Consider the following 15,360-nt stretch of genomic DNA (forward strand, 5'->3'; position numbering starts at 1 on the left):
TTTTTTTTTTTAACTTCAATAGATGCTGACTTTCTCCTCTCAGCCTTCGTTCCCCCAGAACCCATAAAATGCGTTTTCCAGCCCCGTGGCCCATAAACAGGCGGCTGGGATGAACCCAGCCCCGTCCGACAGCTGGGAGCCATCGGCCACCACCAGAAGCGTCCCTTAAGGCGGAGGCGTGGAATGGAAGGCCCCGCCCACCCGTGTGTCACGTGGCGCGTCGCGGATTGATGACGTCAGAAAGTGCGCGACGCGCGGCGGCGCCGCCGGGATGCACCGGCGAGGGGTGGGCGCGGGCGCTATCGCTAAAAAGAAGCTGGCGGAGGTGAGGCGGGATCGGGTCTGTGGGGAGGAGGTTCCGGACCCCGGTGAGAGCTCTTAAGTGCGTTCGTAGGGGGTCAAACTCCGCCGGTGTCGGGACAGGTGAGCTGCTAGGCTCCGGTGTTCCCGTGTGAGGGATTCAGGTCCCTTGTGGTTGGCGGCAGTTGCGGTGTCCGGCTCTAAGTGGGGTCCTCAGCATCTCCACAGCCGTGTCAGCCGTAAGCTCAGGGTGCCCCGAGGTTTCTAATAGTTCCCTCACTTGGCTTCCGGGTTCATATATCCTTAAGGAGCATTTCCCGTGCCCAATCTGGGGTTTGGTTCCTCTGTTCTCCAGCGCTGGCTCTACCGTTCTGTTCTCATCCTGCAGGCCAAGTACAAGGAGCGAGGGACAGTCCTGGCTGAAGACCAGTTGGCCCAGGTGGGAGACCCAGCCCTGCTGTGTGGTATAACCATGTTTGTGAGCCCAGCTGTAAATCCCGGCTTCATCTCGCACTGTTTCAGGGTTGGAGCATTAAATGATGGCACCACTGGGCTGCTTTCTCCTCCAAGAACTATGCTGTTTGCTGCAGATGTTGCTCTGCTTCCTTCCTCTCCATCTTAGCAACATCTCATTTCTGTAGAGCCGTTTCCTTCCTTTCGAGTCCACTGAGGCTGGGCAGCATGTCAGAGTGCTGAGTGTTGCCTTAGGGCTGTGCTTGCTTAATGTATACTGGGGGCTGTGTTCACAGAAGGATTAAGCAGAAGTTCTTTTCTCTAACTGTCTTTCAGATGTCTAAGCAGCTGGACATGTTTAAGACCAACTTGGAGGAGTTTGCCAGCAAACACAAACAAGAGATCCGAAAAAGCCCTGAGTTCCGGGTCCAGTTCCAGGATATGTGTGCAACAATTGGAGTGGATCCTTTAGCATGTGAGCACCAGGCAGCAGGGGTTAACAGCTCAAGATCCTCCTGGAAAGGATTCTCAGTGAAGCAGTGTTAGAAATTGTCCCTGGGGAAGTCTGAGGGTGTATTGATTCTTAGGGTTTGTGAATTGCTGTAATATGCTTTTAGGTGATATATAAACTTAAAAGGGAGAAAAGAAAAAGGTGGAGGTAACCAAAGAGGCTCTTCACTGAGATATCAGAGTCCTCATAGTGAGGTTTGTAAGCACCAGTGGCTGTTAAGGAAGGTGTTTTTGCTGATGGTCCAATTGCTTTCTTCTTTCTCACTTCACAGCTGGTAAAGGATTCTGGTCAGAAATGCTGGGAGTTGGTGACTTCTACTATGAATTGGGTGTGCAGATTATTGAAGTCTGCCTGGCTCTGAAACACAGGAATGGAGGTGAGGATCTCTCTGTCTGTCTTCACTCCAAAAGTGCAATCTGAGGCTAGGAGTGGGCAACAGCAAAGCCAATAGAGCTGGAATCTGATGCATTGTGGGAGTGTAATGTGAGGCAAGAGTGAGCCAGTGGTCAACACACAAAGAAGCCTTCAATACTACTGCTGGAGTAATTTTCTTGCTGTGCAGTTATGCTTTCTTGTTCCCTTTTGTTGACTCCTAGGTCTGATAACACTGGAAGAACTTCATCAGCAAGTGCTGAAGGGAAGAGGGAAGTTTGCTCAGGAAGTCAGCCAGTGAGTGCCTGTATATTGTAGGAAAAGGGAATCAAGTAACATGAGAGAGAAAACTCAGTGATTTATCTCAAATGGGCTTGAAGGTGCTGCTGTTAATTGGACTCCAAATTCTAGCAATTAGTCATGTACATGTGCTCTGTAGTTAATGACTATTTCAGGAGTGAGCCATAAGTATAAAGAGCTGTTGGCTTGGGCTGCAAATGCTGCACTCCTACTGTCACAGTCTGCTGAAACAGTTTTGGTCCAAGCTGTAAAGGAAGGGACTGATACCTGGCCTTAGAGAAGAAGATTTTAGGATACAATTCCCTAGAATTGGTAATTGGGGCTGAATCTTAAACTTGCAGCTTGGATTTTACCAATGTCCCTTTAATGGAACTCTGTATTTCTGTAGAGGGACACAGATAAATTAATTCTAAATTAATAATAGGAGAAAAATCAGCTGTTGATTATCTGAAATTGCAGCAAGCTCCAGTAGCTGTATCTTATACCCTCTTCACATGAAGTCTTCCTCATTTACAAAACTTGGGGCAGTTCGGGAGAGGCTTTTGGCTTAAAGCCCTGCATTAACTTCTGCTTTCAGAGATGATCTCCTTCGTGCAATCAAGAAACTGAAGGTCTTGGGGAGTGGCTTTGGGATTATCCCTGTTGGTGGAACATATCTGATTCAGTCTGTACCAGCTGAACTGAACATGGATCACACGGTTGTCTTGCAGCTTGCAGAGGTATTGAGCCAGGAGGCTTTAAAATGCCACCTCGAAAGAATCTCCCTGCTTCTGTGACAGGGAACACGTGGAGTGGAAAATAACATTCCAGCATGAATGTGAATCCAGAGTTTGTGCTATGGTTAGATCAGGCCTGTAGGTAAAACTGTCCACACTCTTCTAAACTGTGGACTTAAGTCTTGACTACAAGCACGCTATTTTTTTTTCTCTCTTTTCAGAAAAAGGGCTATGTAACAGTTGGTGAGATCAAGTCCAGTCTGAAGTGGGAGGTGGAACGTGCAAAGCAGATTCTGGTATGTATGAGGGCCTCTTGTGAATGATGCAGGTCAGTGACAGGATAGAGTGGCTGCTTCTGCATCAGAGCTGCAGACACTTTAGTGACTGTGTGTGTTATCACAGCATGCACAGGTGATCCTAAGCTAGGTGCTAGACCAAAGGCAGAGTGTACACTACCTAAGTTGAAGGAAGTAGAGTGTCAGCAGCTGCAGATGATATTCCTGTGACTTCACTAATCTCAGTAAAACTTGGGATGTGTTAGCTCAGCTCCTGCATGACTAGATGCCCAAACTACATTTTCCCCTGTTCAGGATGAGTAGAAATTTGAGTTCTACACACTCCCTTACTGTACAATAAATGTGGGGTGAGGCTTCCCCTGTGAATGGCTTATCAGTTGTCTAGTTAAGCTTTGCTCACAGTTTCTGCTCTGTTTGAATAGGAACACTTGCTGAAGGAAGGAATGGCCTGGCTGGATACACAGGCACCAGGAGAACCTCAGTACTGGCTGCCTGCTCTCTTTACAGAATTGTACTCTCAGGAAATCACTCCAGAGGAAGCCAAGGAGGCAATACCTTGACTGCTAAGTGTTCTGTGCCTGTATTCAAGTCTTCTTGTGAGGGTACTTGCATATCACCTGAAACAGAGGGACAGTGGACTTGAAATAAAATTTTGTAAAAAGAAGTGTCTAGCTTGACAAGTTTCATAGGACTAATTCATGCTCTGTTACCTTGGAATTTTCTCCTCTATTGTGAGTGGAAGTATCACTTATTATGGTAGTTACCTTGTCACAGCAAGAGGAAAAGTGCTGCTGCTGCAACTGCAGTCATGGAGGATGCAAAAATGACTGTCTAAAGATTCTTGCTGCCTGCAGTGATGCTTCTAAAGCCACTCAGAAACTGTGCTGTAGTCCTCTGTCCTGTGAGTGAGTCGTCGTTCCACTAAGGAGTACCACAGTCTAGATTCTGCCAAAACAAACTTTATTGCACAAAAAAAAATCTTATGTACAATAGTATATAAACAAGGTATCTTAGAGTGACTCTTGTGCATATATTTTTGACTCAGTTAGGTCTAAAAATCTGTTGCTAAAACATCTCTGCCTAGAGCAGTCATTTGAGGATTGTCACTTTGAAATGGAAACATTCAGAAATGGTAGGACAGACAACATTAGAGCTAGAAAACTAATACTTCTCTTTTACAGCCACATGCTAGTTATGTGAATAGTGTCCACAATAAGGCATTTTCTTGTTTCGTTGTATGGGTGGATGGTAATGCCACATGCATCGCAAACAGATTTCAGAACCAGCTCTGCCTTGAGAAGGCAGCAGAGTCACAGCTCTATCCACAATGCTACTGAATGGTGACAAACAACGTGACATTTACAACAGGATTACAGAGGCAGAAAAGTAGCATACTGCTCATGATTTCTCAGGAGACCCCGCTGCCTCCCTGAGACCTTATTTGAAGGTGAACACAGCTTTATTTACTCTCATTTGGTGTATGTGTTGAGTGAGTCCTATGTAAGTTTAGCTTTCCCTCGAGGGAAGATAAGGTTAAAGTCTAATTCATACCAGTGACAGACCCAGGGGAGGTTGCTTGCTAGAAGGGAGGAAAGGTTCCCCTACTTGTTAAATGGCACATTTACAGTTCAGAAACGTTTCCACCTTCCAGAGCTGCTTAGAGAGCAGTGTGCAGGCTTCTAAGTTCTGCAAGAGCCAATATAAATCAGAGACTGAAAATAATTCAGTGACGTATAGGACAATGCCTTTCTGTACAGTGCATGGCAGGGGTCTTTTGGCTTTTCCTCCCGTGCTTTTTTTTTGCTTTTAGAACAAGAATGACTGAATTGAATGTTCTCCCACCACCAGTATGCAGCAGGGCTGCGCTGGGGGAGAGGGCCTGGGACAACGTGCAACTTTGTGCTCAGTTTTTTATCACGGTCCTCATGAAAAAAATTGATTAAGCTATTTACCAACAAAACATTTCACTGGTTCAATCGATCATCACCGGTGTCTTTCACGTGGAGAAGCTTTTATTCACCTCCACCCAAGTTGCACTGAATACATCCTTGACGTAATTGCACTTGCAGCCAGCACACACCTCTCCTCCAGCCTTGCTTTTGCTCACAGTAAAAAGCTGCCATTTAAAACATTCAAAGTACTGAAGTGTTAACTTTACAACACTCGTCGAGCTTGGCCAAGTTTGGCAAAGGAATTTCAGCCAGTAACTAAGTGTACACCTCTGGAAAGCTCCACCTAGAAACAGTGGCTTCCTGAGCTAGAATTGCCCCTTATCCTAGCATTTCAGTCTGAAGGTTGCTGTGGGGAGGGAGGTGGCAGGAGGAAAATGAAATATTACACTGACTGGAGAGATGGAAAGCAAAAAGTACTTCAGTGAAGGAAACAAAACAGCTCTCTGTTCAGAGCAGCCAGAATAAAACATTTCTAGAATACTAAATTCAAATCAAAACCTTAAAGAGTTACACAAACAAGACTTAGGTCTTTTTTTTAGTGCTCCCCTATCTCTGAACCAATGATTTTCTCGCCTTCCCTTCCCCAAAACACCACGATGAACAGACCTGCACTCAATGTATGGATTTCTTGCCTTTTCATCCTCCCCTTTTGTGCCTGAAATCTCAGTGGATGAAGTCACCCACGGCTTGTGTAAAGCTTTCAGAAAGGAGCCCAGATTCCACCACTGCTCTTTATCTTTGGTCTGTCTAGAACGGTGTCTAGAAGAAAGACATCGGGTAGATGGGCTCTACAGAGCAAACAGGCTCCATCTCTCCCAGTCTGCACAAAAAGGTTTCATCCAGGCACACAGTGCCTGGGCCATGTCATACCCCAGACTCATCAAAGCGCTCCCACAGCTACAGCTCCATATTCAGCATGGCCCCAGGGAAGGGCTCACTGTCTAGGAACAGAAAAGCTGTAAAGAGGAGTCGCAGTCTACATCTCATTCTTTAATCAAATGGAGACAAAAATAATAATAATAATAATAATAATAATAACCAGTGTAGATGTTTTTCAAAAAATAACCTGATGCCACATGCTCCGGATTTCTAGTAGAGTAAGTACCTTGTAAGAGTAGCCTGTCACAAGCTTGGCTTTGTCTAGCATGAAGTCTTCTCGTTCAGCGTTATCCACCAGAGCAGTAAAAGGAGACAGAAGATATCCCACAGTTTTCTCCACTCTGGCATTGGTTTGGTTGTTGAGTCTGTCAGGGGTACTCTAGTGTGAAGACAGAACATCCCCACGGCTTGGCCTCTCCGTTGGTAACGCAGCTCTAAGCTTTGGAGCAGCCCTGAGTGTCTGTCTCTGTCTCAGAGGAGCTGCTCTCAGAGTCTATTTCTGTATTCTCCTGCTGATGTTTCTCTTGCACCTTCTGCCGAATTCCTTGCAAACGGATTAATAGGGACTGATAGTCAAAGTGGCCTCGTTTTTCTCCAAAAGGATCCTGGAAGGAAACCAGAGATGAACTCATTAATACAGACCTCTTGCCAGAAGGATAATGGTCTAAAGAAAGCTGTACAATAACTGGCCAGCAAATAGAGAGTTAAGAGTTGAATTCCACCTTGTGATCAATGGGACCGTGTCCATGGCCTCACACAACTCTAAATTGATGCCAATTGCTCTTCCCTTACCCACCAGCAGTCATTTTGTTGTAGAAGGCCACCAGAGCCATCAGGCACAACTTGTCCTTTGTGAAACCACATTCTCATTTTAAATCAAGGTGCCCAGCTGCTTAAACACGTATTGCTTTTATCCCTATTCCACGTTAAAGGCAATTGCCAGGGCTATATAAAGGAGTGGTGAAGTTTCACCTGTCCCATGTGGCTCCAGAGTTAACAAGACAGCGCATCTGCCAAGCACTGAACCAATACTATATCCATCTAGAGTGACTTCATTTTAAATACAGAGCAGTGGAGATAACAGTAGCAAACTGTGTTTAGACTCCCTGCACTACTATTTACGTGAGCAGAAAACAGACTGTGGTAGTCACTAGCTCTGGAGACTGAGCACAGCAGTCCCAAGCCATTGTGTTCTTCAGAAGTAACTTAGCTCTGGCTCCTTGAAGAAGAAACAAGAGTTGATCACACCTGACAATCCTCTGATCTCACCAAATACAGCCTTCAGCACAGTGCTCTCATTTTCATTTCTCATTTTCAGGAATTTCTCGCTCCAAACATGAACCTTCCTGCTTCAGGAGTGCTTTCATTTTATGAATTACACAGTCAGTGTTGGCACTGACAGGAAAGAAGGGCTCAGATCAGAGACACTAGATCATTAAATCAAACACCTCCATCTTTTCTTAACAGTGAAATTTCTCAATGAGTCAGACAAGAGGTGCCTGATGAGGGAGGAAGACGTGTTCAGATGCAAATAGCTTGGCAGTCTATTCTGTAAGGTCTATTTTCCTACAAAAATGAGCTCCTTTATTCAACCTGTCTGCATGTATTTGCCATATTGTCACTATTCCCTTAATCCTCCCTCCTCCAGATACTTTTGCCTCAGTCAGCCACTTTCAACTGCATCTTACAGAACAACTCTGACAGTGTCAGAGAAAAGTTCCTATCTGTACAAGCAAAGAAATCTAAGAAAAAGAAACCTTACCAGCATCTCAACATGAAAATGATGCAATAGAGCTCAGCTGCCATCAGTACTGCATAGATTACATGGACCCTCCCTGCTTAATGCCAAATCCACATGAAAGCAAACTGCACTTCTTTAAACAGTGGTATAAGTATCTGCTTGCTTTGAGTGTGGCTCTGGTCCAGCACTTAGAGAAATCTAACAGCCCTGAAAACACTGTGTGTGTGCATACTCTGAACTCAAGAAAGTTAAGTGTTTTATCCACAGGAGTTTCATGGTTAACTCAGAGTTGAGTTAACCACACCTGATAGAAACTGTGGTTGAAACACTTTTGATAGAAAAGGTGCAGATCCACCCCATGTTGCACATCACACAGTGCAACTGTTTGTCACTATGAGTGTACTTGGAATCCAAGTTCTGAATTGACAAGAAAATCATCTGCTACCCACCTGCATCGTCTGACCTTGGAGATAAAGTCTCTCTTTGCACACCCCTTCATAGAAGTCGTAGTATTCCATGAAGGATTTCTCCATAACACCCCTGAACATAATCAGAGAGCAAAGAGTCAACAGAGAATGACAGTATTACAATGGTGGCATCATCCAGGGTCACAGCATCCCACTGAACCACAGTCATGTAATCAGCACAGCTCAAGCCAGACAGCTAACTGGGTACAGAGAGGCAGGACACAGAACAAAACAAACTGCAGCATTGCTGCAGCTGAACAGATCCTGCACGTGTTTCTACAACAGCTGTGCTTTTCTCTCTCTCTGAAATGTTTTTTTCCCCTCTAAGAGAAGGCACATTTATTCTCAAACACAAATCAGAGGATGCAGCCGTTGTGCACAGTAACACAGCTTTGGTCAGTGCACAGCTCCTGGGCACGACATAGATGCAGTCATCCATTTCAGAAGAAACAAAACCACTTTGCACTAGAGCAGGATGATTTAAAGACTTGCTCTTCTCTGGAGCACCTCTCAGGATCTCAGGAAAGGCAACCAGAGAATCTTAACCTGTTTCCCCACACCCACTTTCTTACGCTCCCTCCCTGCCTCCTTTCCATACCGTAGTGGCTCAGGACAGGGACACTTTCCTTCCAGCATGTCACACACTGCTACTCGGATGGTCTCATGCCGAATACACTCATTATAGTTCTTGCTGTCCCCAGGGTGCCTCTCCTGGAAATAGAATTTGGGCCAGTGAGTCCATGTTACTGGAATGGCTCTTCGTCTCTCTCTCTCGAGACTGATGAATTTCACTGGTGCATGAACTCACTACAGCTTTGTCTGTTTTGTGTATGCTGAGCTAATTTATACTAGGGAAAAAAAAAAAAAAAGGAAAAAAAAAGCTGGCACCATTTTCTACATCTACAGAGCCCTGGACTTGCACAGCTGGGGAGATAAGTCAGCTGATAGTTGGCACAGAAAGCTGCCTCTCTCTGGGATGCCAGAGCCATGAAAACCTGAGCAGTTTGGTTTCTGCACGACAGTGTGTCTCAAGGAAGCTGCATCAGGAGTCATGTAGCAGAGAAATGCCTTTTCTTCTTCTGTTACTTTCCACTATGAGAGCTAAGCAGCCTCCAGTTCAGAGCTTTGCAAGTCCCCTCCTCGAGCTCTGACCAGAGGCAGAGCAAACTGAAAAAAAGCTGACACAGCCTTGCTTTGTCCCCATTTCCAGAATGTATTTCGTGACCAGGTCAAGGTGTGGAGTGAAGGGAGAAATCGTTGCAGAACCAAAGATGAACCATCTCCAACTCTCACCTGCTCAAAGCCAGGTTCATTGTGATACGGGTTCTCAGTCATCAGAGACTGGATGGAGATGAGGACTGAGGAGATACTCTGTGCTGGGCTCCATGCAGGCCCGGTCCAAGTGCTGAAGCATCAAAACAGAAAAGCATCAATTAACAAGGCAGGATCAGCCCAGCAACAACCATCTCTCCAAATACCAAAGATAAGAAAGCTCAGAAAACACATCTACACCTTACAGAAATGTGACAGGAGAAGTAACAGCTGCTACAGAAAGACAAAGCACTGTACACTGAGAAAGTTTCCAAGTTGGAGGCAGTTTATTCTCTCAGTCAAATGAGAACATCAATCTGAGCCATATAAGAGGTTGGGGAGCTTCACAGCTAACACGCAGAGGGAATCACAAGTGAGCAGAGGAAAAGCACCATCTTCAAATACCTCCCAGTGCACTTCAGAGCTATGGCTATAATCTTGTACAGCATCCTGAAGCAACACATGCTGCCAACACTACAGTAAGTCTGCAACTGTTTAAGAAGTTAAGACTAACTTTGCAGACTCAAACAAGACCATTACTTGGGCAGTTTGCAATGCAGAAAGCACAAGGTCTGCCACCAAAAGCACTCATGGATACCCTGCTGTAAGAACAAGGTGCTATTTAATATGTGTGGTGTAGCAAAAAACCTCTGCACAGAACAACAGGTCAGAACTGCTATTTGCCATTAATATCCTAGCTCCAGATAGACAGCTGCTTCCCTGGGAGCTGAACAAGGATGTACTGACCCACATATGCTCTTCCTAAATTCATTCACTGCTTCCCATTGTTGGTAAGGCTGAGGCTCTTTGTTCACTCTTCAATAATTTAGCTTCCATGCCAAGGCTACACTACATGAGCAACGAGGCAGCTTGAGTGGAAGCTGCTGGGCATGCAGCACCCTGAGCTACAGACAAGCCCTGCACACCTCAGTGCTTCCCAGGCATTGGCATCCAGCTCACTGGATCAGAAAGGCTCATACGCTGAGGAAAATGTTTCCCAGCACACTGCATCTCTCACCCAGCCCTGGACCAGCAGATGAGTATCAGTGACTTGAATCAACTTTAGCATAAGGAACACAGTGCTGCTGAACCCACCCCAAAGACAGTCTCATAACCGCAGCTGTGCTCAGATTCCTGTTGTTTGATGAAACCCTTACAGCAATTCAAGCCATCGCTGCCCCTTCCCCACTTGGCTGCCTCTATCTGCACCAATCCAGAGCCTCAGCAAAAACCCCTCCTTACTTGCAGCTGAAACCATCACAGCTGGGGTGGGGAATATCACACTATGGCCAGAGATCCTCTGGTAGAGTCTAAAAGCCACTGAATCAGCCAGGACTCAGTTTAAAAACCAAGTATGTGAGTAACAAGCATTTGCAGCAGTGGAGCCTGTTGGAACAGGCAGCATGGGAGCAGTGATTGTAAATCATTAGACCTACCCAGCCCCACATTCTACATGTAGGTGGAAGCCCAGAGCGCTCAAATGGCTTTCAAGGAAGTTCTTAGAGGCTTTTAATCTTATTTATTTTTAAACCCACACAGAGGGAGGAAATTAAAACCACGAAAACCTGCATTCAGAAAGCATTAAGGATCAGTTTGCAAAGAGCAAGAGCAGAAGAAAGGCAGTGCTCAAGCCAGGGCTTTGCGAGGGAAAGCAGAAAAGTGACAGTATCCACTGAACTTCATGCTTCCCCTGCTCCGCTCTCAGATGCTTTCAGAGACAAGTTAGACTCTTAGCTCAGAAGAGGAATTTGTGCTGCTTTACGACTCTGATCCAGTGCATAACTTCACAGAAGCATAAAGGTGCATCCAAGCATGTCTGGGGCAAGATCAGGGCACAGCGTGTTGAGAAAGATGTGCGAGGCACAGTGCAGCCAGTGGCTACCTCCTGATTACCCACCAAAACAGCCAAAGTCTCCTCTTACCCTAGAATACTCAGGCAGACTTTCCCATTGCGGTAGAAGTTGGGGTTAAACCTCACTGTGTTATTTCCCGTTGTCATCAGTTTGACCCTTGGCGGGTGGATAGGATAATCTGGAGGACAGCGAAACAGGAACAAGAAGAAACCCCCTTCATAAGGCGTGTCAAATGGGCCTGTGATCAATGCATGAATCTGGAAAACAAAAGCCCATCTTGCGCACCACTTCAAAATTGTGCAGCACCATCAAATCCTCAACAAAGCCAACCGAAGGCAAGAAACCTCCACCCAGGCATGGACACGGCACCTTCCCCAAGCACACGCCACGTGCAGGCCATACACAACCCCCCCTTCCTTCCCTCCTTAGCCAGGGCCACTGCTGCACACTTCTCTCCCCTCTGCCACACTCAATGTGCAGAGCAGGTTTCCAAAGCGAGGTTTGGCCACAGTCCACAGCAGCTGCCTCCCATACATCTCAACACAGTCCAAAGAGGACTGAATCACAGTTCAGCTGGTGAGCTCTGCTTTAAAAAGATTTCAAATATGAAAAAAAAAAAGTCTAATTTTAGCAAGAAAAAAAGGCAGATTTTCTGCCAAAACTAGAACATTCTTCAATTTTTATGGTCTCATGTTGATTCGGTTTTATTGAAACCAATCATTTAATTACCTCTGCCAGGATCTGAAATTAAGACCCCATGCTCCCCTCGCTAATTACCTTCAAAAATCTCAATTGCATACCAGGAAATCTGCTCCCATTGGGCTATTAGGGAAGCTTCCTCTTTTTCCATCCTCCTGAAGTGATCCAAGCAATCTCCTTTAATGATCCCCTTACCCACCTAGGATGTTAGTTAAAAACCCCAAGGCTGCCGTTCTACAAACCCGCATTTCTGCTGAAGGGCATTTTGGCACTTTCAGCCTCCAAATGGAGGGAGGTCAGAGCTCCAGCAAAATGCCCAAGGTCTGAGCTGTCTGCACACAGACACTCCCTTTTGCACTATCTCAAAAAAATCCAAGAGCCCTAAGCCAGGCAGGTGCTCACGCTGAGGGAATCAAGGGAGTGCCAAGTCTGTCAAGGGGGTGAGAGAAGTGTGCAGCAGAGGAGAAACCAAAGCAACCCCATACACACACGCACACACACACACACACAGCTTTCTCAGAATCCAGCACAGCCAGATGAGGTGACATTGGCTGGAGAAAGGTAGCATCAGCCAAGGAATGCACTGGATCAAGATCACTGTTTGAGCAACATCAGCCTCCAAGATCACTGCACTCTCTCAGGCATAATTGGCAATTCCCTATCCTGGAAAATCCCTAGAGCCAGGCAGCCAGAAGGGGAAGAACTGGGGCAGGAGAGGCAAGAGACACACCTGGCCCTAGGGAACAGATATGCTGGAGGTGATGTGATGGGAGTAGCTATGCAGGTCAGATCTGCATGAACTCGTAGAATTGTTTGAGTAACCTGTAAAGGCCAGCTGGTCCAGCTCTCCTGCAACGAACAGGGACACCTACAGCTCGATCAGGTGCTCACAGCCTGCTCCAACCTGACCTCAGGTGTCTCCAGGGACAGGGTATCTACCACCTCTCTGGGAAAGGGATGCTGTTACCTGTGAGAGCCAGGCAGGCAGCTCCACAGCAAGACAGGATCTGGGCCCAGGGATAAATCCCACTGCCAGGTCACAACAGTTAAACACCTCTGCCTTCCATAGGTGACTTACATATAATTCAGCATTTCCAGTGACTGACAGGTGTTCCTCATTTCCAGCCCCTCACAAAGCCCCCCATGCCCAACAGATTTCCAAGAGCTCTCTCTAAGCTAATCTAGTGATTCTTTTCAAGCATCTGCAGGGGAAAGAACAAGCTGAATTGGCACTCCACTAGTTCATAGGACTGTCTTTATCTGTGGAAACTCTCAGGTTCCTGTGATGATATCTCTTCACAAAACCATTTTTTCCTTGACAGCCTCCTCTCATTTAAATGCAGCCCAGACTGTCACCAAGAAAACCAGAGCTGCACTGTGCTCTTACAGGACTCACCCTGACTTCTCTCAAAACAAGAAGGGATTACATTTGGGAGAATCCTCAGAGCAGCCACCAACAACAACATACAGAAGAGTGAGAACTTGAACCCATTCCAAAGTGTCTCTTACCTTGGTCATATCATGGGGATCAGGCACAACAAACATTCCCGGGGGCGGTTCCTTGTAAATGGACATAATATCCCTGGAACAAAGGAAACAGGAATTAGTCAAGATCTCCCTTGGTGTTCATCAGCCCTTGAGGCATGGAATGTTCTAGAGGACAAATCTGTGTAGAGATGCAAAGGGACAGATTTTTAAGATGGAAATTTGCAACTCAAAGTGGTAGATGTTTTTCTTTGGCCTGACTGTTTCCTGGCTGAGCTCTCTTAACTTATCTTAAACAATAGTTGAAGAGCACGGGCAGCATTCAATGAATCAGTGAGGCATCAGACCTCAGTACCTTCGCTACCTGCTGCCTTGCTTTTTACCCTACATCAACTCCAGCGCCTAGGAATTAACACTAAGCTTCTCCTAAGGTCAGCACAAAAAAGCTCTCATTGGTGAATGTTGTCGCCTAACAGAAAACTTTACCTCTCTGTTTTCTCTCCATACACTTGAACTATTTACAAAGTCCCTTCTGCCGACCAAGTCACTTTTTTCCTCAAAATACAGTGGCTGAACTGTGTCCAAAAACATCACTGCTCCGTCAAGTTTGGTTTTAATCAGACAGTTGGTTCAAGTGCTATTAGGAAGCACAGACACGCACACAACTTAATCACAACAGTTTTATTTCCTGGACTAAATGAACTGAAAAATAACAAGTTTACAAATGCACCAAACAGCACCCATCACCTTTTATTGCCAAAAAGCTCCCCACCATAATCAGAGCTGCACTGTACTCTGGGACAAGCTACCACTAGACCTGTTCAGGAAGCAACCGGAGTTCAGAGAGGTTTCAGGGCAAGAACAAGTTTGAGAACAACAGGAGAGCTTTGCCTTCCTACTTAGCACTATGAAGGTGTTTGGATGGAAAACTGCCAAAATATCTGGTGCCATCTTTGGAAGACATTAGACAAGCTCTAGAACAAGCAACAGAACAAGGATGAGCAAGAGCCTGGCAGGCAGCAATACTGCTCTGAAGGAAGAGGAAGAACTTGCTGAAACAGTGCCAATATCTCTAACAATAAAAGACCGTATTGCTCACGGTATCAAAGGCTATTGACATACCAGGTTTAACCAGATGATTCTTAAAGAGTCAGAGCAGCCAAATGGGTGGCAACCAACCAGGAAAAAGGATTGCTACCGGCAGGTTTAGGATAACATCTTGCAAAACTCAACTTGACTGCTGATGGGAGCAGAGGAGCTCGTTCCCTTCCCATTTAACAGCACTTCCACGGAGCACGCTGCAATCCCAAGGGCAGGATGAGGGCAACGTGCCACAGAACGTGGCTGCCAAAGGCCACAGCAACAGGAGGAGGAGGATATCCCAGAGGGGCTGTGGCCTTCACCCAAACACCTGAACACAGAGCCCTGGGGCTGCACTTAAGAGAGCCCCTGGGCACGGGAATGAATTATAGAATTATTACGGTCGGAAAAGACCTCTCAGATCCACAAACCCAAGCTCAGCCCACCCCCAAATCACGTCCCCAAGTGCCACATCTCTGCAGTTCTTGAACACCTCCAAGGACGGCAACTCCACCACCTCGCCGTGCAGCCTGCGTGCCAATGCCTCACCGCTCTTTTAAGAGAGGAAATTTCTCCTAACACCCAACCTGAACCTCTTCTGGCACAACGTAATGCCATCATCCGTTATCCTACGGTTGCTACCTGGTACAGAGGCCGATCCCTTTCAGGGTCTCTCCTGAGATTCCCCTTCCCCAGCGACCCCCGGGACCCGTCCTGGTGACCCCAAGGACCCGTCCGCAGCCCCAAACTCGGCTGAACCCCCCGGCGCGGCCCCGGTACCCGTTATCGGCGCCCTTGAGGAACGCGGGCGGCCCCGCACAGCCACGGAGCGGGACATCGTCGGAGCTCTCCGTGCCGGGGAAGGACGGGAGGCGGCCCCGGGGGAGGGGAGGGCAGGGCGGCCCGCTCACCGTTTGATCCGCAGCAGGCAGGCCGCGCTGGGCC

The 15,360-nt window shown here is 46.7% G+C and overlaps 2 protein-coding genes across 3 annotated transcripts; one reads left to right on the forward strand and one right to left on the reverse strand.

Annotated features, from left to right (window-relative positions):
• Nucleotides 1–216: 216 nt before the first annotated feature.
• On the forward strand, nucleotides 217–3,612 carry SNF8 (SNF8 subunit of ESCRT-II). Of its 2 annotated transcripts, none has more exons than XM_003213067.4 (8): nucleotides 217–325; nucleotides 689–739; nucleotides 1,090–1,228; nucleotides 1,536–1,640; nucleotides 1,861–1,933; nucleotides 2,514–2,655; nucleotides 2,874–2,948; nucleotides 3,371–3,612. In XM_003213067.4, exons 1-8 carry the CDS (start codon nucleotides 272–274, stop codon nucleotides 3,506–3,508), a joined length of 777 nt encoding a protein of 258 aa, XP_003213115.1. In that variant the 5' UTR covers nucleotides 217–271; the 3' UTR covers nucleotides 3,509–3,612. The 2 variants fall into 2 exon arrangements, with proteins under 2 accessions (XP_003213115.1, XP_019478964.1); XM_019623419.1 differs by lacking the exon at nucleotides 217–325 and adding an exon at nucleotides 384–423.
• Nucleotides 3,613–3,887: 275 nt separating this feature from the next.
• Nucleotides 3,888–15,354, reverse strand: UBE2Z (ubiquitin conjugating enzyme E2 Z). The gene is made up of 7 exons (XM_010724567.2): nucleotides 15,327–15,354; nucleotides 13,360–13,432; nucleotides 11,221–11,408; nucleotides 9,281–9,392; nucleotides 8,586–8,698; nucleotides 7,970–8,060; nucleotides 3,888–6,384 (listed from the first exon to the last, which is right to left on the reverse strand). The coding sequence occupies exons 2-7, from the start codon at nucleotides 13,423–13,425 to the stop codon at nucleotides 6,214–6,216; spliced, it is 741 nt and encodes a 246-aa protein (XP_010722869.1). The 5' UTR covers nucleotides 13,426–13,432; nucleotides 15,327–15,354; the 3' UTR covers nucleotides 3,888–6,213.
• Between the last annotated feature and the right edge of the window lie 6 nt (nucleotides 15,355–15,360).

Source organism: Meleagris gallopavo, chromosome 29 (assembly GCF_000146605.3).
Source record: "Meleagris gallopavo isolate NT-WF06-2002-E0010 breed Aviagen turkey brand Nicholas breeding stock chromosome 29, Turkey_5.1, whole genome shotgun sequence".
NCBI lineage: Eukaryota > Metazoa > Chordata > Aves > Galliformes > Phasianidae > Meleagris > Meleagris gallopavo.

Coding starts and splice junctions, on each gene's coding strand:
- SNF8 (XM_003213067.4), top strand. CDS start 272: ATGCACCGGCGAGGGGTGGGCGCGGGCGCTATCGCTAAAAAGAAGCTG. Junction 1,229..1,535: donor TGGAGTGGATCCTTTAGCAT/GTGAGCACCAGG, acceptor CTCACTTCACAG/CTGGTAAAGGATTCTGGTCA. Junction 1,934..2,513: donor TTTGCTCAGGAAGTCAGCCA/GTGAGTGCCTGT, acceptor TTCTGCTTTCAG/AGATGATCTCCTTCGTGCAA.
- UBE2Z (XM_010724567.2), bottom strand. CDS start 13,425: ATGTCCATTTACAAGGAACCGCCCCCGGGAATGTTTGTTGTGCCTGAT. Junction 9,393..11,220: donor GTCTGCCTGAGTATTCTAGG/GTAAGAGGAGAC, acceptor TTGATGCTTCAG/CACTTGGACCGGGCCTGCAT. Junction 8,061..8,585: donor CCCTGTCCTGAGCCACTACG/GTATGGAAAGGA, acceptor GATTATGTTCAG/GGGTGTTATGGAGAAATCCT.